Raw genomic sequence first — 23,595 nt, 5'->3', positions numbered from 1 at the left:
TCCTAGATGGCTTGCTGCCAAGGCAGTGTGGACAATACTGAGCTAGCTGGACCAGTGAAAAGCAGCTTAGATGTTTGCCTGCCAGGAAAATGCTGCATTTACTACACGTCCAGAAGGCTTTTCTACCCTGGACAGCATAGAACTCAGAACAGCAGCTCATTGGCCAAAAAAATTAAAAAAAATAAAAAAGGCGATTAGGTTTGTCCGTCTCCAGCCACCGTTAAACGTCGTTTATCCGCGCTCCTCTGTGGGCGAAACCATTCGGCGGAGGGGTGAATATGAAATCATCCCTGGATGTGGTTCTGCCCGGGCGTGCTCATTTTGCCAGCAAGGCTTGCTCAGTTGATTCTGCTGCAGGTAGTTCCTCTTCTGTTCCGTATAGATTGCTTCTGGTTTTTGTATAATCGCGCTTCCTTTGACTGCTTGTGATTTAGACTTTTTAAAAAAATATATTTTTATTTTCGCATTTTCCCGTCTGTTTGCGCGCGCGCGCACTTCTAGGCAGCGCGGAGTTTTGCATTTCAATGTACGGTTCTTTCCAAAACTAAACCAAATTGAAGAGCTCCTTGCTACTCCCGTTGCCTGTGCTTCCTCAGCTTCATTCGCCTACTGTGCATTCTACGAAGCAGCTTAATAATAATAATAATAATAATAATAATAATAATAATAAATTTATTACTTGCATGCCCAAAGCATAAAAATCTATGTGTAAAAGAAAAGCGGGAGAATAATACAGTTCTTTAGAAGTTTTTTTTTAAGCCAATGCAAGAAACACTCTTAAAATTGCACCCACCCCCTTGATGCAATATGAGCTTCCAAAGTGGGTCTCTCTGAAACTTTGGCTTCTTGATACTTGAAATCCTGTCTGTTTTTAAGGGTCCTGGGACATCATGGCCTAAAGGCATCTTGTTCCAACAGTCTCGGCTCAAGTTACGCAGGTTCTGGTCTGGTCAGTGTCCAGATCATGAGGAATGTTTGGGAAACGTCTCCCCTGGACTTCCATGGAAGAAAGGCGGGGTAGAGGTGTAATAACATTTCCTTCCTTCCAACACCACCTTGCCTTAAAGTCTGTATCCGTCTGCAGGGCTGCAGCCTTAATAGTAAGCAATAATAATGCAGAGAAAAGGTGGGCTCCTCTCTTCCCTGAAAATTAGCACCACCGTCCCTGTCTTTCTCGAGTTAAGGAGCAGGCATTAAAGGAGTAAAATTCTGCAGCCCCAGGGCAGACTTAAGGACCAGCTTCCTCTCTTTAGGAACAGAGGCTGTAAAATTAAACACCCACGCAGCCTTCTCATATCCAGGTTCGTTCTCAAGGCAAGTACATTGCTGAATTCAATGAGCTTCCTACTTTCTTGGAAGGAAGGAAGCCACGTTGAAATCAATGGGCCCTTAAGCGCAACCTGGCCGGCAGTGCCACATCATGGAGGAACTGAAGCCACACACATTTCCATCCTGAAGGAGATGCGTGTAAGAGGTTAAGCCCAGAGTCTCCCTACTGCTAGGTAAGCCTGGTTAGGATATAAAAAAAATCCTTGCATGCATGCACACGAAAGCTCACACCAATAACAAACTTAGCTGGTCTCCAAGGTGCTACTGGAAGGAATTTTTTTATTTTGTTTTGACTATGGCAGACCAACAGGGCTACCTACCATAACTGTCAATGTTTCCCTTTTTTTAAGGGAAATTCCCTTATTCCGAATAGGATTCCTCACAAGAAAAGGAAAAAGTTGACAGCTATGCTACCTACCTGTAACAGGTTAGGACATGGCCTTGAACGGAGAGGTGGTGGTGCATCATTCTATAGTGCTGGAGTCCTAAGGACATTTATTGGGCAGTAAGATCTAGCGGGTCTTCTTTCCGAAATAAGTCTGCATGGAAGCACCTGGCCACATGTATATAATTGCTTAAGCTATAAGTGGCCCTGAACTCAGCGGGGCTTACTTCCAAGTAGCCCTACTGCATAGGCTGGTAGCAGCATCCTCTGACGTCCAGAGGGGTTTTGTTATGTATATTTATTTAGTAGGTCTTAACTAACCAGTAACCATGCATGCGTAAGATTTTGCAAGAGTTTGCTTTCAAGTAAACATTGCTAACAAGAGCATTTTTTAAAATAATAATAATAATAATACTTATCCAGCTCCCCACTCACCTTCGCCCAGCTCAGAGCAGACCCATTGGAATGAATTATTTCTGTTCTAAACAGAATTTAGTTGCATGCACGATGGTGGGGGTCTAGGTCTGCAAATCGAAGAGCTCCCAGGGACGGCCGTTTCCGTCATCGCGACCTCATCACGTTTATTAAATCCACACCCCCCCCCCTTCCCCAACACACACATACCCCTACTTTGCAAAATAAATAAATAAATACCGGGGAAGGCGCGGATTGGCCGAGGAAGCTGCGAGTAAGGAAAGACCCCTCCTCGCCAGCCAGTCAGCCGGATTGGTGCTGCTGCTGCGCCCGCCCGTCGCTGGGGACCGGCCTGGGAAGGGATGCGGTGGGGCGCACGACCTGGCCCCCCGCGGGGACAGCATGACCCGGCGCGATCGGCTCATGAAGGGGAGACCCCAGAGGCAGCCTGAGGCCGGGGGAGGCTCCCGGGCCGGTGAGTGGCGTCTGGGGGGAGCGAGGGGGCGGGCGGGCAGCAGGAGGAAGGCCCAGCTGCTCAGCTGCATACATAGATGCGGTGAAAAGGCGAGGGATGCCCAGCGGTGGGGTGCCAGAAAATGGGGAGTCCCCGCTAGATTCGTATTTGATGGCGCTTTTGCATTTGCTCCAGGCCTTGGTGCGTCAGGGTGAAGAAGGGGGCAGTTTTTATTTTCCTCTCCGCCCCTCCCCCCAAAAAAAGACTAAACCGGTTTGAAAGCACACACCCCAATATGGTGTGAAGCCGGGTGCATTGCACCAAATCCAGATTTCCCTCGGTGGTAATACGAATCACATTTGAAGCTCCTGGTCTCCTGTCCACTGACTGGTTTTGGGGAAGGAGGGCCAGCTGTAAGGGAAGGGGGCTGCCCCATAGCAGCAAGAGCTGTTGTCTGTGTTACTGGGAAGTAAGTGCCACTCTGCTTCATGGGGCTTACTCCCAGGTAAGTGTGCAGAGGATGGCTGCCTTGGTTGCATTTTTTAAAAGAAAATTGCTTTGATGAGAACATTGTGGTTCGTGGCTGGTGCAAACTCTACATCCTGAACACCCTTTTCTTAAGGAACTAGGTCAGGGGCTCACGCTCAAATGATTTGGGCCCAGCACCAAACAACTCCGTTCCACCACAATCCTATGTGTGCTTACTCAAAAGTAACACCCACGGTGTCCAGTGGTGCTTGCATGTGGATAAGTGTGTCTGGGATTTCAGACTGCGAAACTGAACTTCCCTGGAAAGCCAACAGCTTGCTCTTTAAACATACTGTATATATAAGCTATTTATATATAATAGTTTATATAAGCTGTTTTGCTTGTAATTGTTGCATATACAAACATTTGCCTTGCTAGGTCCTGAGGCATCACTCCCCCATCTAAAAATAAAAAGGACTGTGCTTGAAAGAGGTACCTGCCCAAGTCAGAGCTCTTCTGAAGCGACTTACTCAACTGAGTAAACATGCAGTGATGTGATTTCTGTGAATTACTGTTGTTATTATTATTATTAGTAGTAATTGAATTTCTATCCCGCCCTTCACCCGGGGATTGTGTGGCAGTTTACAATATAAAAACACAAAAAATGCGCAACAGAACAAACAAAACATAAGTCCCTTTTTGCAAGGAGCTCTGGGAACTGTAGTGCTGTGAGGGGAATGCATTGCCAACAACTCTGAGCAACCTGAACAAACTACATTTCCCAGAATTCCTTGGGGGAAAGCCATGACTGTGTGAAGGGGCATCTCGGTGCTTTAAATGTGTGGACGTGGGCTCAATTTGTTGCTGGCCTCCCGACTGTCTCCAGCGCCAGCCAACACGGCCAATGGTCTGTTTCCGGCAGATATTGTTTCTGCAGCTTCCTGCCATCAGGGAGCTACTGGAAGGGAGGATATTGGGGTCTGGTCCTCTTTTGCATAGGGCACTATCTGTTCTGAAAGCTTTTCCCTGTAATACTTGGTTTGCAAATGCTGTTAGTTTTCTTTCTCCTCTCTGCCTTATCCACCAACTCCTCCTCTCTGGCCTGTATTCCAAGCGAGTTTCCATAGCAACTCCACACTTAGGCCAAGAGCAGAATCGAGCAGTAATTGGATCCCAGGGCCTTTCGGGAGACATGAAACCATGAGGGAACCCTGCGATTGAAGTACCATTAGTTAACACAGTTCTGATCCATACGCTGCCCGCCTGACCCTGGCAAAACCGAGGCCAAGCCTGTAAATGAGGGTGCAGGAATAACCAGCCCGTTTGCCCACGCATCCTCATAAAGGTTGTGTGAGGCTTGGAAACGGGGGGAAAGGCCTATTTGCACAGATCTGGCCTCCCTAGTCACCTTGAGCTGCTTCTCGCTCGCCATAGGCGACCAGGCATGGGGGTGTTTACAAGCCTGTGAGGGGACTGGATTTCTGCATTTTATTTTATTTTTTAAATTAAACGTCATTGTGAGTGATGGGAGCGGGGTGGCGATACATTTTCCCGTTGCTATATATTTCCCTGTTAAATCTCTATCTACGATGCATTGCTTCATTAAGATGAATTAGCAACATAATGAATGGGATGCCAGTGTTATATCGAGTCCAGTTGGCAGCTTCCAAGGCATGCTGAAATGAGTGTATTAACAGATTTTCATTTGAAAAGAGCAGTGTGTGCGATTGAGCTATGTGTAAGTATTTCGATAAGAAATAATCTGGAAGAAACTCTAAATTGGTTTGATTGTAACATTCTCCCATGCTGAGCGTGCTTTGTTGTGTTTCCCCCACCCCCGACAATCAAATATGTCAGTTCAAATTTAATTTATCATTGTTATTTATTAAATTTGTATACCTCCCTATACCCGTAGATCTCAGGGTAGTTACCATTCTCTCCCCCCCCCTCCACTAAATACAAGCTATTAGGGGGGAAAACACTTTTGAGCTACTTATACAACATGCAAAATGAACATAGGGTGCATATTTTTAGAAATGTTGACTAAATGTAAGTCAGGCGTGCTCAATCGAATCCCAATCGCTTTGGGGCATCAGGACATAAAATGTCCCCGAAAGCCCACATCACTGTCAGGAGAGCGAGCGAGCAGTTTTTATTCGATTTGCAGTGCCAGGGGGTCGCTGGCAGTTGTTTAATTTTTTTCGTCCCTGCCCTCTTTTCCCCAGTCAAAATCCCCATTACCACTGCTACTGGTATTAAAAAATGCATTCCTTTATTCTACCCTCCATTCCTTTCAAACAGGGCTAATAACTTCTGGAGGCAAAATCTCCAGTGAGGGTGGGAGCCTTCAGCTCTGCTCCTCCAATCAAAATCGGAGCCACTTAAGTTGGTTTTTGAATTTTTTTATTTATTTAGGGAATCTAACGACTCCTGTTTTGCACACAGATGCCTTGTGCCTAGGGCCAAGTGTCCAGCGGCAGCACCAGGAATCTCTTACTGGGTGCCAAATCAAGGTTCTTAGTGAGGAAATAAATATATAAATACATTTTTTGTGTTTTGTTTTGTTTCAAAAAGCCCCACCAAGTTCCTAGTCCTTAGGCCTAGATAAGTAGGCTTGAAAGTGCACGACCAATCTCCCAGGCCAGAGAGTGAGTGGCTCTGTAGGATTTCTAGCAGCCAAGGACAAGGTTTCAGTCTCCCTCTGCCCCCCACAATGAGCAGAAACGGAACGAACAATGTAAAAGGAACATCTGACTGGATGTAAGGCAGTTTCCTGTGTTCTGTCTTGCGCTTCTCAGAACATTGATTCCCAAGTTTCTCTTTATATATTCTATCTTCACGATGGATGACCGTGCCATGGTGATAAAACCATTTCCCTCTGTTTGTGCAGGTTACATTCTCGCCCGACCAAGCCTTGTCCTGATGCTGGAAAGGGGGGAACAGCCTTGCATGAGCAACAGCAAGATCAGCGTGGGCACCAACCCTCTGAGCAGCAGTGTTGCGGGTAAGGGGGTGTATGGAAAGCCAACCTGGAGCATCCTGACCTGATCTCCTAGGACTTAAGTCATGTGCGCACCATAAATCTAAAGCCCTGTGATAACGCTTTAAACAGCTATGGCTTTCCCTCCAAAAGGAAATGAATGAAGTTGAGACACTTGGATTTAAAAGAAATATTGTTTAGCAGAAAGTGGAGAAGATGGGTGTTAACCATGGAAGGATGCCTTAAATAAATATTTTAATGTAACTGGAAGATGGAAAATGGGAATTTTTTTCTTTTTCTTTATTACTTCTTTTTTCTTTCGTTTTCTCTCTTTTCCCTGCTTCTTTCTTTTTCTTTTCTTCTTTGGTGTTTTCTGTTTGGAAATTTTATTAGGGTCCAGGGATTGTACACTCTTGAGGGTTGTAGATTGTTGATGGAGGGGCCCTGGGTGGGAGGCCGGGAAATATTGGTTGACAGGGAGGATAAAGATCCCAGGTGAGAGCTGGGAGGGCCTACGACCATCTGCAGTAAGGGTTAAGAACTACTTTTCAGAGAAGACTTTGTATGCTATTACAGTGATACCTTGGTCCTCGAACTTAATACATTCTGGGAGTCCGTTCGACTCCCAAAATGGTTCAAAAACCAAGGCATGGCTTCTGACTGGCTGCAGAAGCTTCCTGCACTCAATTGGACACCGCGTAAGCTGTGTCGCATGTTTGGCTTCCGAAAAACGTTTGCAAACCGGAACACTTACTTCCGGGTTTGCGGCGTTTGGGAGCCAAAATGTGCAAGTACCAAGGCGTTCGAGAACTAAGGTATGGCTGTATTACATTTTGTAGCTGTTTTTGTTTTTTATTTACCTTAGCGTTTTTCCTTTACCCTGGTAGCTTAGTGTTTCTCTTATTGTGTCATGAAAAAAACTTCAATAAAAGTATTAACAACAACAACTAGAGCTCCCCCCCCCCCGGCAAAGAATCCTGGGAATTATAGCTTGTTCAGGGTGCTGAGAGTTCTTAGGAGGTCTCGTTCCCTTCCAAGAGCTACAGTTCCTAGAGGGAATTAGCGATCAGTTCTCTTCCACAGGGAACTACAGGGATTGTGCTGACTTTGGGAGGTGAGTGGCAGCAGGGTGCATCAGTCCCCATTTAGTGAGTGGACTGATGAGAAGTTTAGAGAGGTGGGGCAGAGAAATGGCTAGGAGATGTGGGAATGGTCCCCTGGTTGATGAAGATGCCCAACTTCTGACACTCCTTTCCCCTCCCTTTCCAGACTCGCAGGCCCTGAAAGAGAACGCCAAGTCACCTTCGCCCGCGGCTCTGTCTTTGCCACCCGCCACGGAGTCACCCAAGCCTGCCCGGCCCCGCCGCCCCCGCCCCCCGGCCGTGCTGCCCTCCGAGCGCCCCTACCAGTGCAAAGACTGCGGCAAGCGCTTCGTGTACCGCTCCAAGCTGGCTACGCACCAGTGGACCCATTGCGCCGAGCGCCCGTACAAATGCCCCGACTGCCCCAAGAGTTTCAGCTACCCGTCCAAGCTGGCGGCCCACCGCCGCACACACACCGGCGAGCGGCCCTACCCCTGCACGCTCTGCCCCAAGCGCTTCGGACACCGCTCCAAGCTGGCCGCCCACCAGTGGATCCACACGCCCGAGCGCCCCTACAAATGCGCCGACTGCCCCAAGAGCTTCTGCTACCCTTCCAAGCTGGCCGCCCACCGCCGCACGCACACGGGGCAGCGGCCCTACCCCTGCAACCGCTGTGGGAAGAGCTTCTGCTACCCGTCCAAGCTGGCCGCCCACCAGCAGATCCACGCGGCTGCTGCGGCGGGGCGGCCCTACCCGTGCATGCGCTGCAGCAAGAGCTTCCGGCAGCTGCGCAACCTCACGCTCCACCAGCGGGTACACGAGGACGGAGAAGTGGGGGATGACTTGTCCCAAAGCAAAGGCCACAGCAACGGAGAGAGGCCGTAGAGCGGAGATCTGAAGCGACTGGACAACGTGGGGGTGCGGGGAGGAAATTGGCTAACTTCGATGCTTGGTGGGTGCGGGGGGGGGGGATCATTGTAAATAACGGCAAGGGAGAGGGGGTTTGGGGTTTACACAGATGCGCTTTGAGGACCCATAGCAGCTCAGCTCTTTTGTTGCGGGTCTTGCCGCTGTTTCCCCCCCTACAGTGCCAAGTCGATGTGCGTGTACTCTCCGCCTCCCCATAGCCCAAGCTGTGTATACCATGCTGAAAAAAAAGCCAAAGTGTGTGTGGTCAGAGAACCCCGGTTCAGCCCTCAGAAACGGCATATTCTGCAACCTAACTTGTGCATTGCTGAGATGTGCGCCTAGGAGGGGCAGAGCGCCACAGCCTGCAACCTCAGCACCCCACTGATTCTGCAAAACAAGCCCAGCCACCTTTGAATCCCAATTTCACAAGAAGCTTGCATAAATTCATAGAAAATGGATGGATATGCACAAATCTTCCGGAGAGCAGAATTCTGCCATTGTTTTGTACGATCTCCGACCATTGCCCAGGCTGTCTCTTGTCTGTGTTCAGTTGGCGCATGCTTACATTGGAATGCAGAGATCAGCATCTTCACAGTCCTAGGCTTTGCTGAGTTAGGCCTGTCAAACTTGGCATTTTCTGGGTTGTACAACATCTGCCTCCTGTGGCTTATCAAACCCTGTTTGTGCCTCCGGCCTGTGGCTAAAGAAAAGGGGCAGTTTCAACAACATGGCATGCCACGCACACACTGGTGTCACACAGTGTGTGCAATAGAAGTTGCCAGTCTTTATGAAGGCACAGACAAGTCTGAAAATGTGGTTGTGGCATCTGCAAAATTGCCAGGGGTAGCTTAAGCCGAAATGCCAAGAATCCATGAATTTTTTGGGGTGTGCTCGCACACTACATTCTGTACAGTGGTGGGCCTTCCCAGCAAGTAGCAGTAGAATAATTTTGCAAATGTTATGTGTTGTGTTCATCTGCCATTTTTAAATTTTTGCTTCAGTTGGCATGGAATCTTACCTCTGAGCCAGCTGCTGTAAAAACTGGTGGCTCTGGGCTTCTGTCCCTGATCGCATCAAAATATGTCCCTAGCCATTTACAACATGTACTGAAAACTGCTTAAGCACACAGATTTCTAGTGCTGGATTTGGATGGCTGGATTCCCCCCCCCACCCTCCATCACTTGGTTTACACAACTTTTACTGCCCAGTTCCTTTCGCTTCTTCCGTGTGACCCTTTCACCACATGCCTAGAGAGGCAGTCCCACAAACCTGCCTTCCTTTGTTACGCCTCCCCCCTCCACAAATTCCCCACTTTTGGGGGTTACTGTCTTGCCTCTTGGTTCAAATGTTGGATTTCTAAGACACAGTGTGTTCCAATCTCCCACTTTTTAGACACATGTCCACCTTTCCACCCCCCCCCCCTTTCTTGGATGGATGAATTCTACACACACACTCCTTGTCCTTGTACCCTTTGCCAAAGCATCTTTTGCCTTCTCACCCCACCCCAAAGGCATTTGTTCAGATTGTTGCAAGGGAGGCGGGGAGGGGGTGTTGATTGATCCATGGTATGTTTGTAGTTGATACTAAAAAAAATGGGACTCCCCTGGGAGCCTGGAGTTTTTTTGTCTTATTTTTCTTGGAAAAAAATAATAAAACCTATAAAAGTTTAGTTAACCGGGTTAAGTTGAGCTTGGCGCATATGACAAATGCAGAATTTTGGGGAGCAACGCAGTAAACAGGTGTAGCATCATTGGCCAAAAGAGGGATGTGCCCACTTTCAAAGCATTTTGATACGAGAAACAGGTAGCTAGATTAAATTGGATGTCCATTAGAGCCAAAAAGGCAGTTACTTAACTGTTGTTGCTGGTACAGATCAAAGCACTTGTGCCTAAATATTCCAGTTTTTGTAAGCGTTTTAAAAAAGCACAGATCCAAGTCAGATATTTCTTCCACACATTAAGTTAGACAGAGGAAGGTGGAGGGAGACAAATAGTAATGTCAATCCTAGGGGTAATTGCCTTGGCTTGAACTTTTAAATGGTTTATACAAATAGTTTGTGGGTTTCTAAGTAATGCAATTATGTCAGAAAGAAGAGAAGCATTTGGGGCTGTATGAGCAGGACAGAAGGAAGGCAGGGAATGGAGACCTCAGGGGGAAGGAGCCAGTCGTTTTACTGTGTGTTCAAGCAATTCCACACCACCCTCAATTGCCACATTATGAGCCGAAACTGCCGCTATGAGCATCAAGAGCCTTTTTAAAAGCTTAAATGCATGACTTCCTGTCCAGAACTGTTGAGACCCTGTTAGAAATCATCATGTGAATATTCTGACACCTGTTTCTTCTGAGTAAGATTTTAGGAGGTTGTTACAATCTCTCTGTTCTGTGGCACAGAAGAGCAGCTCGAGACAGATTTTATTTTCATTTCATTTATTTTTTATTTAAAAAAAACCCCCACAACAAACCAGATTGGAGGGGGAAAGAAGACATGAATACATCCCTGGAGGAGATTCGTCACAACTTTTGGAACCTCATGCAAACTGTAATGAACCATAGGTATAATTCATTTTTTTAAACCAAGAAGCCCTTAATCTTGGGACATGTGAGCTGTGATGCAAACTTGATACAGTTTAAATGCTACGCCTCCCCCACCCCCATAGCAACCCTGAACGTGGCAGATTTTAGAAGGGGTGTGTGTGAATTCTCATTGCACTCCCAAAGCTAGTTCCCCTCTGGTGAGTAGTCAAGATAGCTTATTAAAAAAACGCCATTGCCCTTTACTGTCACCTGAAAGCCATCACCAGCTTCTTGGGAATCATAGCTGAGCAAACACTCCAGAGCATCCCATGCTTTTCAACAATTTCTGGCTAACACTATAATGCCCCCTACCTGGGGACAAGCTAATCCTCCCTGCCAAAGAGACATTGGAGTAAACAGGAGGCCAACATGGTACTGCCATCTTTTGTTGTTATAGCTCCTATCAATGCTATCCGTTGGTCATGCTGATTGAAGCACCTCATTGGTAGGCTTCTGCTTCTTACCCACGCCTGTGATCTCTGGGCTTCCACATAGTAGAAGCTAGAGGAAAATGGAAGGTGGTAGCTGACTTCCCATTTAAGCATCAAAGCTAAGGGTTCAAGTGGAGAACCTCTGTATTGGAGATGTTATATACACTGGGGCCAAAGAGTAGAGTCCATAGAAATGGGCCATTTGCAGCCCTTTCCTGAAGCTGGGAAGCTCCTGTGAGCAATCAGCTTATTTACTGTAGTTTATCCATGAACGTAAGGACAGAGAAGAGTTGCTGGCTTGATCCCCAGCACTGAGGGCAGCACCAATGATGTGGGGGAAGAGATGGGCTGTAAAAACGAGGTAGATTATTCAAGGCCTCTCAGTCCAGTTCACAGCCAGGGAAAAGCAGGAAGGAACATGCAATTTTGGGGGGGTCTGGGGCTGAACACCACTCCCCCCCCCGAAAAAAGCTCACCAGGAAGCTGAACTAAAGGGTGGGTTTTTCTGCTGTTTCCCTTCCAGCGAAATCTGAAAAGAGTTCTTTGCCCAGGGTAAAAAGTAAAGAGTGGAACTGACAACTCCCTGCTGAAATGAATCAAATTATAAGACAATTCACTCCAGCTGCTTTTTTTGCTTCCTATAAGAGAAATCTGAGGCTTGGGCCATAAGAGCTGCAATATAAAACTTAGTATGATTTTAACAGTCATAGTTTCTCCCAATAGCAACCCTGAACACTGTTTAAAGCGGTTGTGTGTGAGAACGCTTAGCATTAAAACATCTCTGTACCTGGGCCAAGCATGCCACTTAGGATTCTATGCTCGGTCACCGTAGGGCATCTACTCCAAATACCACATGCTTATAACGGAGCTGTGTAAGACAGCGCAAGTACACTGAGCTTAAAAACGAATGTGAACTCAGGGACTGGATATTACCCTGCGGGCCTCATTTGAACATGATTTTCCAGAGGTGGTCGTAGAAATGCAGGTGAGCAGAATGTCAACCAACATGGTAATGCACACTTGTGAGTGGTTAATTCCTGAATTCTAAAAACGGGCTTGGATTTGCCCCATGGTCAGGCCAGCATACCACTGATTGTTCATACGCTCAGGTTTGCTGAATCTGCAGATGGAGGAACAAATTTCGTCTGCAAAAAATGGAAGCTTGTGATGGGGTGGCCTTAGTCACAAAATGAAAAGGGGTCAAGGAGCAGGAGGCAAACATCAACTCCTGTAAAACTGGGAGCAAGGCAGAGCTTGTATAGAGGGACAGGTGCCTCCGTTCTAAGGACCACGTTTGTGTCAGAATATCCACCTTGAAATGACCAGTGTCCTCAGGTATATACATATAAAGATAGAGAGATAGAGTAAAGTTAACTGACTGGCAAGAACACACAGAGCCTCCTAGGAAGTGATGGGGGGGGGGAGGGAAAAAGAGAGAAAGAAAAAGAAGGAAATGAGAACCAGGGTCAGGAGAGGGTCCCAAAAAATAAAAGGATTGTTTGGAGGATGCATCTTGCTTTCCCAGTTGCACCCTTGCCCCTTATTAGTCCAAACTAAGTTCCCACTCCACTTATTAAGCCCTTGAGAGAGTTGACACTAGACCCAACCCAGAGCAGCTCACCACTGCCACTGTGCACCATGGAGGCTTTCTACACTGATTTCTCCAGACCAGCTTGAGTTATTTCTGAAAATAAAATCGTGTCCCATGTGAGCTGGGGTAGCTACTGCTGGAGCAAGCAATAGTAGAAAAAAAGGCCCTCAAAATCCCAGCTGCGTCTGTGTGTGAGTGTAGAAACAGGGCTGCTGGACAAGGCCCTTGAGAGGAAGGAACGTCCCAGTGGAAAACGAGAGAGAGAGAGCATGGTGTCAAGTGGCCCCAAGGGGAAGGAGAGCTGTTTGCTCCAGAGGGAGTATACAGGACCCACAGGGACATGCCTGCAGGGAGGAGACCGGCCTACACTCGTGGTACCACAACATAGGGCTGGTGGGGGATCAGCTTCTGCCGCTGGTTGCAGATGTAGATCCAGCGGGGGCGCACGAAGGAGAGGTTGGCATTCTCGTTCAGAGCCTGCAACAGAAAGGAGAAAACGCTGGCACTTGGAAGTCCCTGGCCCCGCCCCAAAAGGTGGAGCCAGTCCATCCTGACATGATGCCTACCTGTTGTGAACTAGCATAAGCATTTAAATGAGGTTGCCCCGGTTCACATTTTATCTTGGTCACAAAGTGAGAGACAGCGGGGTGCTGTGGTTAGAACCAGGTTTCCCCACTCCTGTCTGACACTCTAATCCCCTACTGAAGCAGAGCTTGCTGGTTACTTTGGGCTAGTCACAGATGGGCAGGGTATAAGTAAGATTAAAACAACACCAACAAACACCAACAAGGAGTATTATTCTTCAACCTCAGCCCCCACCTCTACAGCAATGTAACATTAAACATGTGGGACTACCTTACTGGGTCATCATAAGGATGCTGAAAAGCTCTTGAAGCATTTCGAAAGCATAAAATGCTAAAAAGTGCTACTATGATCCTCTGTTTCTGCCACAGTTGCCTTTTGAACCGGCCTCCTGTGTTTATCTCCATCCGTTATCTACGGGGCCATCTGAAAAGTGTGTCATGGCTTACGGAGGATGGGGCTAGACCAGTGCAGTCCTACACAGCTGGCAGGATGAGCTCACCTCCTCAAACGTGTCGTCCCACTCTTGAGCTGTGATCACATAATTCACTCGCTCATTCATATAGTCCTCCACTTGCCTGCAAGCAGAAGAGAAGCATTCCCCTCACAATAATTTACAGCCACCTTTTCCTCCTCCCCTAAGAGCAGAAAGAAGTGATCTTGAAATACACTTGAGATTGCAGAATTGGCACAAATGGCTGGTTCGCATGACATACTAAGCCAACCTGGCTCACCATCCAGATGTTTTGGTGAGTTGGCTGAAGGGAGTTGTGGTCCAAAACCTCTGGGGCGGGGGGTGCCAGGTTGGCAAAGGTTGTACTAAGCCAAACTTGAACATATGGGTTCCTAGGGAGGACCTTGCACCCACTTGGCTCCTTCTCCCTGGTCACCTTTGCTGCCACACCAGACTAGGCAAGGTTTGGCTTAGCATGGCCTCTGAACCAGGACTTGTGGCTAAACTCTCCCTCAATTAGCCACAAGCTGTAGCCAAGGTTTGCTCTAAATCCGACATCTCATGGGCGTCCTCTCACCAAAAAAGGAAAAGGAAAGAGGTAGATTGTATCCAGACCCACAGAAATTAATGGATATGACTAACTCAATTTCAATGGGTCTACTCTGAGCAGTATTTTTAAATGGGTTGATAAGTTTGTGTGCAAGTATACTGTGCTAAATGTTACAGTATATTGTTTGAATTGTGCTTTTTAAAATTTAGCCAGCCCTGACAAAATGAGTATGATATATTCAAAGGATGTTAGGCATGAAGGAGTGGACAGTCAAAACTCTACATAGTTTCTGGTTTCTCTCTTCCTAGAGAAGCATCCTTACAGAAAAATATGGAATTGTGTTTCAAAATTTGGCTGATAAACTCAGCTTACACTCTTTTGGGGGCTACCTCTGATGACAGCATGCATTCAGCACGCCACTTGGGCCACAGCAGGCACCTACTGCAATGCCACCGCAGCAAAACTCACCCGTTAAAAGCCACAATGTACCGGTTCAAGAGGCGTCGCTCTTGAGAAGGGAATTCGCCATAAAGGAAGAAGTGTTTGCCCACAAATAAATCTGGCAAAGACAGAGAAGAAGCCGAATGAAGACTTGAAACCCCAAACTCGCCCCATAAATGAACCACATAATTTCCAAGCATTATGTCTATTGATGCAGTTCAAGACTAGAGGGTTGCATCTAATTAATTGATTTCAATGGGTCTACTCTGAGTATACTAACATTGGATGCAAACCAGGAACTCTCAGGTCCTAGTCTCATCTATACCAGCAAGGGAAGAAACAGCATGGTTGCATCTCATCTCCTGACTTCATTTTCCCAGTCTCTCCTTGCCTTTAGAAGTCATGAGGCCTCCTTAGCAGAGAAGGGAGAAAGCTGGGGCTGCCCACCAGTAACTTGCTACTAAAAAACTTATAATTAAATAATTTGCACTAAATAAGTCTCAATATATCTCCGAGATACTGGCGGCGGTGGGTGGGGGGGATAATCCACAGCTTTAAAAAGCTACCACTCTGGTGAAAAGAAAAGGTAATCTTTAATATTTTCTTCTTCACTTCCTTTTATAGGAATACTCAAAAGTGTAAGAAGAGCCCTGCTGGATCAGGGTAAGTCAAGCACCCTGTTCCCAAAGTGTGCTGCCCAGATGCCTGTGGGAAACCCACAAAGCACAGGACCAAAGCGTGGGAAAACTCTCCCCTCTTGTAGTTTCTAGCAACTGGTATTCAGAAGCATTTCTGCCTTTGACTGGGGTTAGTGGCCACTGATAGTCTTCTCCTCCACAAATTGGTCCAATTCTTTTTAAAGCCATCCAAGCTGGTGGCCTCCTGTGGCTGCGAGTTCCATAGTTTTAACTACGCACTGCATAAAGAGGAAACAAAATAGCTGCAAAAGTCTTTCACTCTCAGCCCCAATGAATAATTCATCTCCGTGGGTTAAACAACAAAAGCTAAGCTCACAGTCCTGACATACCTGGTAGCTCTGGGATGGGCTGATCTGGTTCCTCTTTTTCTTCGACATCCGTATTCTCATCTGTGGAGCCACCGTACGGATCGTCATCTGGCTCCGGGAACGCCCTCCGCCCCCCTTGTTGCTTTTTGCGGTGCTCCTCTTCCACTCTAAAGCCGAGGGCAAATGGGAATATGTTGGCACAAAGGACCTGATATCCCCGCTCTACATTCAGCGTCATGCTCCTAGTCCTCAAGGACAAAACTGCACACTGGCCATTACAATCGAAGGCTTAGAAATCAGGGAACATCTGCACAAAGGACTTCCACTGATGGGGTAGAGCCTCTCCCCTTTACACCACAGCTTCAAGTCCTGTTCCACCAATCTCTAACCATCTTCTCTTATATTTGCTTACCCGCTGGCATCACAGGTACCCAGCCACTATTCCAACCCCTTGAAAACACAAAATCCTTATTCCATCCTTGAAGGCACGGCTTACAAAAGAACCATTCACTTGACCAACCTCCTCAGCTCATCATCGGTGTCACCAGAGCCCTCATCTCCATTGTCTCGAGTACCTGAGGGTAGAGGAGAGAGAAAATTAGTACAAAGGGCCACTACTGTGCCATTACATTTGAATTCCTTCGTAGCTGCCAGGAATACAGGGTTTCTTTACAGCATTGCACAAAAACCTGAAAGACGGGTGAGCAAGTGGCAATGGGAAACAAAGAATCAGAGGCTCAGTGGCTCAGGAAGGGAACACTCAAAAGGCCTGCTGGGGTCCAGAGATAAGACCCGCAGCTTGCACAGCTCATTGGTGCTGATAACGCCTAGGTTGCGGTTTGATCTCTGGATGGAACAACTAAATGTCCCTGCATTGCCTTGCAGTGTGTTGGGCTCAGTTTGGCAGATATGGGAAGAGGTGACCCTTCAGCTGTCTGGGCCCAAAGTAATTAGGGATTTATATGCTCAAGTCAGTACCTTGAATCGGGCCTGGTATAAAATGGTTTATAAAACTGCCTAGTAACTTGAGCTTCATGTAGTGGAATTTATCAGCAGAAGGTTCAAGATTGCTCCTTTAATCATAATCATTTCATGGATTTCATTACCCATGGGTGTGAGGGTGGGGAGGGTGGCCATCACATTTGTGCCCCATTTGTGAGCTTTCCAAGAGGCACCTCTCTGGCTGCTGGTGGAAATAGGATGCTCAACGAGAAGGACCTTTAGCCTGACCCTGCAAGGTGGTTCTTACAGGAAGATGAAGCAGGAGGGGGAGTCTGAAAGTGAGCTCTCTTGCTCCAACATACAGATAGAACCAGGGCTTCTCAGACCTACCTCTGGGATCCTCGTCGCTGCTGGATGCTCCAGAGTCGGCTGCTGGGGCCTGCGAGTTGTTATGGATGCCAGTGTTCCGAGAGGTAGTGGGCTCCTCTTCTTCTTCAGAGGATGCCCTCTTTGGTGCCCTGGGTACAGCTTTGGGGCTGGCAAGGGTCTTGGGCTTGTGGTTGGAGCTGGGCACATCAGCTCTCTGTCAAATAAAAGCAGTGCTCACGTCAGAGCAGTTCTCCCCTTCAATCTCATGAAGGAGAGGATGCCTCTAAGATGGCACCTGCAATCTTATCCTTTAGTAAAAAGGTATACAGCACAGAGAATTTTAAACCAGGGAACATTGTCTTCTCAGTTAATTTAAAAAACCTTTTGAACAACAGAAACAACTGACCTGCTTCAACTCAAAGTAACCAACACCACACTTGGGGGGGGGGGTTATTCTCTAAAGCAGTGCCACAGTTCAGTTTTGTTTCAAAAACCACATAAGGTGTCGTCGTCCCCCCGCCCGCCCCCCCCCGTATGTTAACACTGGCAGGGACACACCCAAATACCCTTCTAAAGGCAAAAAATCAAGAGACTTCCGGGGATATATTTTTTGTCTGATGCAGACAGAAAATTGTAAATGTAAAGTGGCTCAAATATCAGGATACTGTTTACTACCATGCAGGTAATATCCTAGGCAGATGGCAGTGTAGTGGGTTTACTTCTGTGTAAATTATGCAATGAGAAGTAAACACAGGGTTTGATTCCCCCCCCCTTTCATTGGAAGAACCTTATAGGAAGAACCCTACTTTTCAATCAGAATGTTTATGCAGACATACAGCCCTGATCTATTAGTGCCAGTGGGGCGACAGCAACTCCTCTCAGGACAAAAGAAGTCTGCCAGAGCTGTGCCTACTCCATATGAACCGAGGTGCTCTATTACCTGCGGATGTGCAAGGGGTTTGTGGTGTCGGGCAGGGGTGTCTTCGTCGCTCTCCTCCTCCTTCTCACTGCTGGAAGATTCTGGGCTTACCATCAGGTAGCTGGCAAAAGGAACACACCCGTTGCAAACCCAGATGTAGCTGAAACCAAACCTTCCATCCCAAAGCAGTGGGGAGAGGGAGACTTTCTCGATTTTGTTGGACTCCAAATCCCATCAGCCGCAGCTACCAGTGGATGACAGGAGACTCGAGTTTTACCACCGCAGGTTCCCCATCTCTGCAATGCTGCAAGGATCCTTGACAGAGTGGCCCTTTAGGCTCAGCCCCCACCCGCCAACTCACCGCTTGCAGGGAAGGCACCGCTTTGTGCGGTAACAGTCCAGGATCCACTCCTTGCGCACAATCGTGCCCCCGAGCCCTTTCACTTGGCTGTACTTGGGCGTGTTGGCAAAGGCACAGCTGGAAGAGAAGAGAGCACAGCAGGGCACTCAGGGCACAGCAACATGTTTCTCGCTACTAACCAGTGCTAAGAGCAGAAGAACTGGCAGAAAGCACAACTGGTCGCTTCAAAAGGCAGATTGTTGTGGTGGAAATTGGAATTAGTTCTAATGCACTCAGCTGCAACTTCAACCCTTGAGCAGACCTGCACAGGATCAGGCTGTACATTTACATAGTTCCCTGTTGGTTAGCAGCCCTAGTTTACTGGAGCTACCCTGCAACTGCCTATAGCAGCCAGCATTAACCTGATGCCTGGAGATGTGTTGGACAGCAACTCCCATCACTCCCAGCCATGGCTGTGAGGCCTGGAGGCTGATGGGAGTTGTAGTAAAAAACATATAGGTTACCAGGTTGATGAAGGCTGCTATCTAGCATCTTTACCATGTGCACAGAAGGTAGAGTAATACTTTTATTAAAAAAAATCTGGGATTAATATTATTGTGCTACTTATTTTAATGGGCCTGTGTTAAAAATCACATGTGCAATGCTGATTTGCAAATTGTTTAGCTTGTTGCTATTGCATTTTTATGGTAAGATCCCTAAGCTTCCTTTTGTAGGCTATATTAAAAAAGGCGACAGCCTGTGAGAATTATAAGCAGCAGCAACAGCAGCATCAGCAGCAGAGGAACTCTCTCCTGCTACCCCATTTCCAAGACCTGGCAAAACCTGATCTTTTTTGGGGAGATGAGGTACAGGGAAAGAAGTAGTTGCACGTTTTTATGTACTTCTCGTACCAAAGACTTGTTATGTTTCTGGTAAAGCAGCAAGTCGACAAGATACAAACTAATGTCTGGTTGAAGCCTTTGGGACTGTACAGTCTTAAAAACCTAGGGGTTGGGTAGAGAGAAACAAAGTTTCAGAAGGCACAGGGAGATCCAGTGGTTTGCAGGACACCTACATGAGGTGAGTGCTGTCAGGGGTCCAGTCTGGCCGGTACTTTGCACCCATCTCTAGGGCTTTGTCCCGCAGCTCAGAGCGGAATGGATTCTGGAAGCCGCTCAACACGAACACAGTTCCCTGCAGGAGACGCTGGAAAGACACGTTTGCTGTCCCCTCTGAAGACTGAGTTTGCGGAGGCTTTTTGGAAGGTGGCGTCTTTGGGGAAGGAAGTGCTGAAGGAGAAGCTGGTAAAGGGGGAAAAAGAGCAAATCAAAGTCATTGAGGAGGAGGAGGAGGAGGAGGGGATGCACAGATCTGTAGCTATCCTTCCGTACGAATCAATCAAAATGTGATGCTGGACAAGCTGTGTCCTAATCCCTGTGCAAAGAGTTGCTGGAAGTGGGTGATTCTGCATGAATATTGAACTAGGAGCAGCACATGACATCCTGCTATCTCAACATTCTTTTTTTAAGGAACTAAGTTTCTAGTCCTCATGGCTGTGAAAGCATATGGGCAACAGCTGGTATTGCTGGATGTCAGAAAAGCATTTGGGAGGGGGTGGGGAACGAAAAGGGATTTCCAGCAGTTAAGAACTTCAGTCTCTTCCATAGTATCAAGATCATCTGCAGAGGTCAATGTGCCCTCAAGGTGTGTGGTTGTCAGGGACCAGCCATGTAAAACCTTGATAGAACTATCTTCCAAAAGCCTGAACAAATAGAAAAATCCTTAACATTTCTCAAGAATGCAGCTAAAAAGGCAGACTATCTGATTTCTGTAGGGAGGGACTTCCATAGCTGGAATACTACCACTAAGAACAAGCATGGGTATATTAAAGACTCAGGATACAACCCCATGCACACTTAATAAGAAGCAATGTGGAAGGATTTAACTGCTGAGTAAATGTGTTAAGATCTGCACTGCAAAGTTACTTATCAATGCAAGCAACTTACAGTAACCCCAAGTTTAACCTCCAACTTCTCCCAGCGTACAAGAGGACTCCCAAGGCCCATTTTCAAAATGCAGCCCCCGCATACACACCTTTGAGTTTCTTGGAGGCTGGCTGTGCAGGGCGGGGAGTATCGGGGTGGGGTTTATTGGCTGCAGATGAGAGACCAGAATTTTCCTTGCTGAATTCAAACTTCCTCTTGACCGGCGTGGGCTCCTGTGAGCAGAAGGAAACATGCAGTGCAAAACTATGCAGGCCTGCTAAAAGGTAAGATGCCCGGAGGCCACGGGGACTTACTCATGGTGTAAGAAGGCAACCTGTGGCTTTCCACATGTTGTTGGGTTCGCAACTCCCATTAACCTCAGGCAGAATGACCAGTGGCCAGGGATGATGAGAGGAGTAGTCTAACAACCACATAGAGAGGAAATGCAGTGGATCATGGGATGGGACAAACCTACAGTAAATATTTGTATACTTCAGGGGTTGACTTGCTCCTGGTTTGTTTGTTTTTAAATTACATTAGGAAAACAACAAACCTATGGTTATGTGAAACATACTCAATAAACACACAAGATGTAACCGGCTGTACTTTTAAATAAATAAGGTATACTTCATTGTATCGAATAGTAGATTTCAACGGAAGTCTCATAAAATTCAACGGAAAAAGCAAAAGACCCAGTGGATCAGTTCATTCTCTAGTCTGTTCATGCATAAGGTCCACACGTCTATAAGTGTCTATTCCACCTGTCTGTTCATAGAGTCCAATAATCCACATGAAGGGTTGTTACAGTTCCACTGGGTCTTCTGCTTTTTCCGTTGAACTTTGTGAGACTTCTGTTGAAATCTACTATTTGATACAATGAAGAATACCTTATTTATGTAAAAGTACAGCCAGGAGTAGCTAAGCATTTTCAGACAGATGGTTGCACTGACCCACCCATGGCAAACCGTCTGGCAACAGGGCAACGTGTAAAAGTGAGCTTGGCTAATCCTCCATCCAAGCACACATATTGGCGGCCTTAAAATGGGGTCATAAAAAAACTTCTGGCATCACAGCTGGGGACATGCAGGAGATGCCAGTAAAAACAATATTGGTTTTTGATGGATAAATTTGAGGGTACCCAAAAATAAAACAAAAAGCCTTTTTGGCATCACAATAAGCAATCTATGGGAGCAGACAGTAATAAGTTTTTAAAACATTTTCATTTTTAAAAATGGGGAAAATTGGAATCGTGGAGGAGAATTAAAAAACCCTCTTGGAGGGTCTGTACACAGCTCTTAGCCTTAAGTCTTAGTGTCTCAACTGCTGTGTAGGGGATAATAATAATAATATCAGTTTTCCTTAAAGCAAGGATGGGGAGCCTGTTGCCCACCTCATGTTCCTGAACTCCAACTCCCATCCAACCATGTTGGCTGAAGGTGAGGGAAGCTGTAGTCTGACAAACATTCCCCACATCTGCTTTAAAGGGTTGCTGTAAAGATTACAACTAGATAATGAATGTGAAGCAGTTTGAACACACAAAAGTACTATAGAACTATTAATCAGAGCATAGGTAGTTAAAACAATAAAGGAACAACTGGCAGTGCTACTTTAGGCTAACACGCAAGGATAAAGTTTGGCACCCAACTATTCACCCAGAAATCAGATTTTAACCTTGGGAGAGGCTTTGGTGGTGGGTTTTTCGGCGGCTGATGGCGAAGGATCGGGGGAACTGGACACGCTGGTTTGCAACGAGGCAGCGGCGTAACTGGGTGAGGGCTGGTTGTTCTGAGAGGCTGCAACAACAGTAATGAATAATCATTCTCAATGTGTTATGAAATGCAGTGCTGATGCTATGAAGTGTGCAGGGCAGAAGAGCCAATTTGGGTTTTCTGTTTGTTAAGGAATGCTTTTTCAGGGATGGCACGAAAAACCTTTTGTCGTCACAGCATTACAGTGGGAGCACACAGAACTTTGCATGTGAATGTCTCCGGTTCAACCCAGAGCCAACAGAAAAGCCACCTCTCTGCCCCACCGACACAAACTCGCTTAACTCTCCTTGCTAATGGCTATTAGTAACAATGGTAAATGGAACCTCTATGTTCGGTGGCAGTATAACAAGAACAACAACAACAATAATAATAATAATGATACCCCACCCATCTTCTAAAAGTCAGATAGTTGTTTATTTCCTTGACATCTGATGGGAGGGTGTTCCACAGGGTGGGTGCCACTACCGAGAAGACCCTCTGCCTGGTTCCCTGTTACCTCACTTCTCACACTGAGGGAACCACCAGAAGGCCCTCAGCACTGAACAATGGGGGTGGAGACGCTCCTTGAGGTAGACTGGGCCGAGGCCGTTTAGGGCTTTCAGATACCATTCAATACGAGATCCCAAGGAGCAATGGTGAGAGAGTGCTGTAGCTTTCATGCCCTTCTTGCGAGCATCTCAAAGGCAGCTGGTTGGCCACTGAGGGAAACAGAAAACTGGATGCAATGGACCCATGGCTTGACCTAGTAACCCTCATTATTAGCCAGCTGGAAGCAATATACCAAGCGTAGGGCCTCTCAGGTCTGTGGCCTTCTCTGGCCTCAGAACCCTCCCCTGGCCACCAAGTCATTTCCCCAGACCGCACCCCTCACTGACCCTGAGTAGTTTTGAGCAATTGACCTCTGATAATGTGTATTCCTTATCTAGATGGAGGCTAGAGAGGAGTGTGTGCAGAAACTAGCCTACTGTACAAAGATAAGACTTATACTCTGGGCCCCATCCTCTTTTGCACCTCTGCCCCCATAATGGCATATGGGCCTCGAACATCTGCCCAGAAGGGAAACGCATCCCTTGAGTTGGAAATCATTCCCCACCTATGCTGTAGGTACTGTGGCTACCTTTAGGTGGAGAGACGAGGGGTTTGCTGGCACGGCTGAAGAAAAGTGCGCCGGGCTTCAGGGAGTCGTTCTCGTCTTCCTTGACCTTGAACTGCCCCAGCTTGGTGAGCTTCTGAATACACAGAGCAGGAAGGAGAGAGCAAGGGTTTCAAATCAGCCAAGGAATGGCAGCAAAAGAGCGGACAACATTCCGGTCATTGGAGCACTTACTGGCGAAGCGGTTTTGGAATGAACCTCGTCATTTTCTGGAGGAGAGTGGAATCTCACAAAGGAGAGGCCGTAAGTCAAGGACTAAGAAGGAAAGCAAGAAACTCAAGTAAAGGCGTCAGGTTTATCAATCAGGCAGTCCCAAGCACTTGTCGGCCCCTCCTCCCAGGCGGCACCTCTCTCTTATCATCATCACACACTCCTCAGAGTCCAAAGGCATCTCAGTTAACAGAACCTGCTTACTGGTATGTTAGGCATACATCAGACTGACACCACCTACCAGGAATTGCTCCCCTT

The 23,595-nt window shown here is 47.1% G+C and overlaps 2 protein-coding genes across 7 annotated transcripts in view; one reads left to right on the top strand and one right to left on the bottom strand.

Moving 5' to 3' along the window:
* Positions 1 to 237: 237 nt before the first annotated feature.
* ZNF575 (zinc finger protein 575) lies at positions 238 to 9,690 on the top strand. Of its 5 annotated transcripts, none has more exons than XM_082233109.1 (3): positions 238 to 357; positions 5,941 to 6,054; positions 7,300 to 9,690. In XM_082233109.1, the coding sequence occupies exons 1-3, from the start codon at positions 279 to 281 to the stop codon at positions 7,995 to 7,997; spliced, it is 891 nt and encodes a 296-aa protein (XP_082089235.1). In that variant the 5' UTR covers positions 238 to 278; the 3' UTR covers positions 7,998 to 9,690. The 5 variants fall into 5 exon arrangements, with proteins under 5 accessions (XP_082089235.1, XP_082089236.1, XP_082089237.1 ...); XM_082233110.1 differs by lacking the exon at positions 238 to 357 and adding an exon at positions 2,391 to 2,603; XM_082233111.1 differs by lacking the exon at positions 238 to 357 and adding an exon at positions 3,715 to 3,957.
* Positions 9,691 to 10,431: 741 nt separating this feature from the next.
* XRCC1 (X-ray repair cross complementing 1) overlaps positions 10,432 to 23,595 on the bottom strand; it is a 20,328-nt gene continuing 7,164 nt past the window's right edge. Inside the window, exons 5-18 of one of the 2 annotated variants that reach the window (XR_014222072.1) lie at positions 23,302 to 23,382; positions 23,092 to 23,203; positions 21,877 to 21,998; positions 20,315 to 20,438; positions 19,296 to 19,521; positions 18,242 to 18,358; positions 17,902 to 18,001; positions 16,983 to 17,175; positions 16,171 to 16,225; positions 15,672 to 15,817; positions 14,672 to 14,762; positions 13,702 to 13,777; positions 11,637 to 13,094; positions 10,432 to 11,598 (exon numbers count right to left, since the gene is read on the bottom strand). Coding sequence is in view for 1 of the 2 variants with exons in the window: in XM_082233100.1 (XP_082089226.1) it covers positions 12,981 to 13,094; positions 13,702 to 13,777; positions 14,672 to 14,762; positions 15,672 to 15,817; positions 16,171 to 16,225; positions 16,983 to 17,175; positions 17,902 to 18,001; positions 18,242 to 18,358; positions 19,296 to 19,521; positions 20,315 to 20,438; positions 21,877 to 21,998; positions 23,092 to 23,203; positions 23,302 to 23,382 (1,557 nt within the window). In the remaining variant the exon portion in view is untranslated. Of the gene's footprint in view, positions 13,095 to 13,701; positions 13,778 to 14,671; positions 14,763 to 15,671; positions 15,818 to 16,170; positions 16,226 to 16,982; positions 17,176 to 17,901; positions 18,002 to 18,241; positions 18,359 to 19,295; positions 19,522 to 20,314; positions 20,439 to 21,876; positions 21,999 to 23,091; positions 23,204 to 23,301; positions 23,383 to 23,595 lie in introns of both variants that reach the window. The other variant, XM_082233100.1, reaches the window with a different exon arrangement.

Source organism: Podarcis vaucheri, assembly GCF_965113315.1.
Source record: "Podarcis vaucheri genome assembly, chromosome: 7".
NCBI lineage: Eukaryota > Metazoa > Chordata > Lepidosauria > Squamata > Lacertidae > Podarcis > Podarcis vaucheri.
Note: the sequence above shows the minus strand (reverse complement) of the source record. Positions and strands in the feature narration are given on the sequence as shown.

Coding starts and splice junctions, on each gene's coding strand:
- ZNF575 (XM_082233109.1), top strand. CDS start 279: ATGAAATCATCCCTGGATGTGGTTCTGCCCGGGCGTGCTCATTTTGCC. Junction 358..5,940: donor CTCAGTTGATTCTGCTGCAG/GTAGTTCCTCTT, acceptor CTGTTTGTGCAG/GTTACATTCTCGCCCGACCA. Junction 6,055..7,299: donor TCTGAGCAGCAGTGTTGCGG/GTAAGGGGGTGT, acceptor CTCCCTTTCCAG/ACTCGCAGGCCCTGAAAGAG.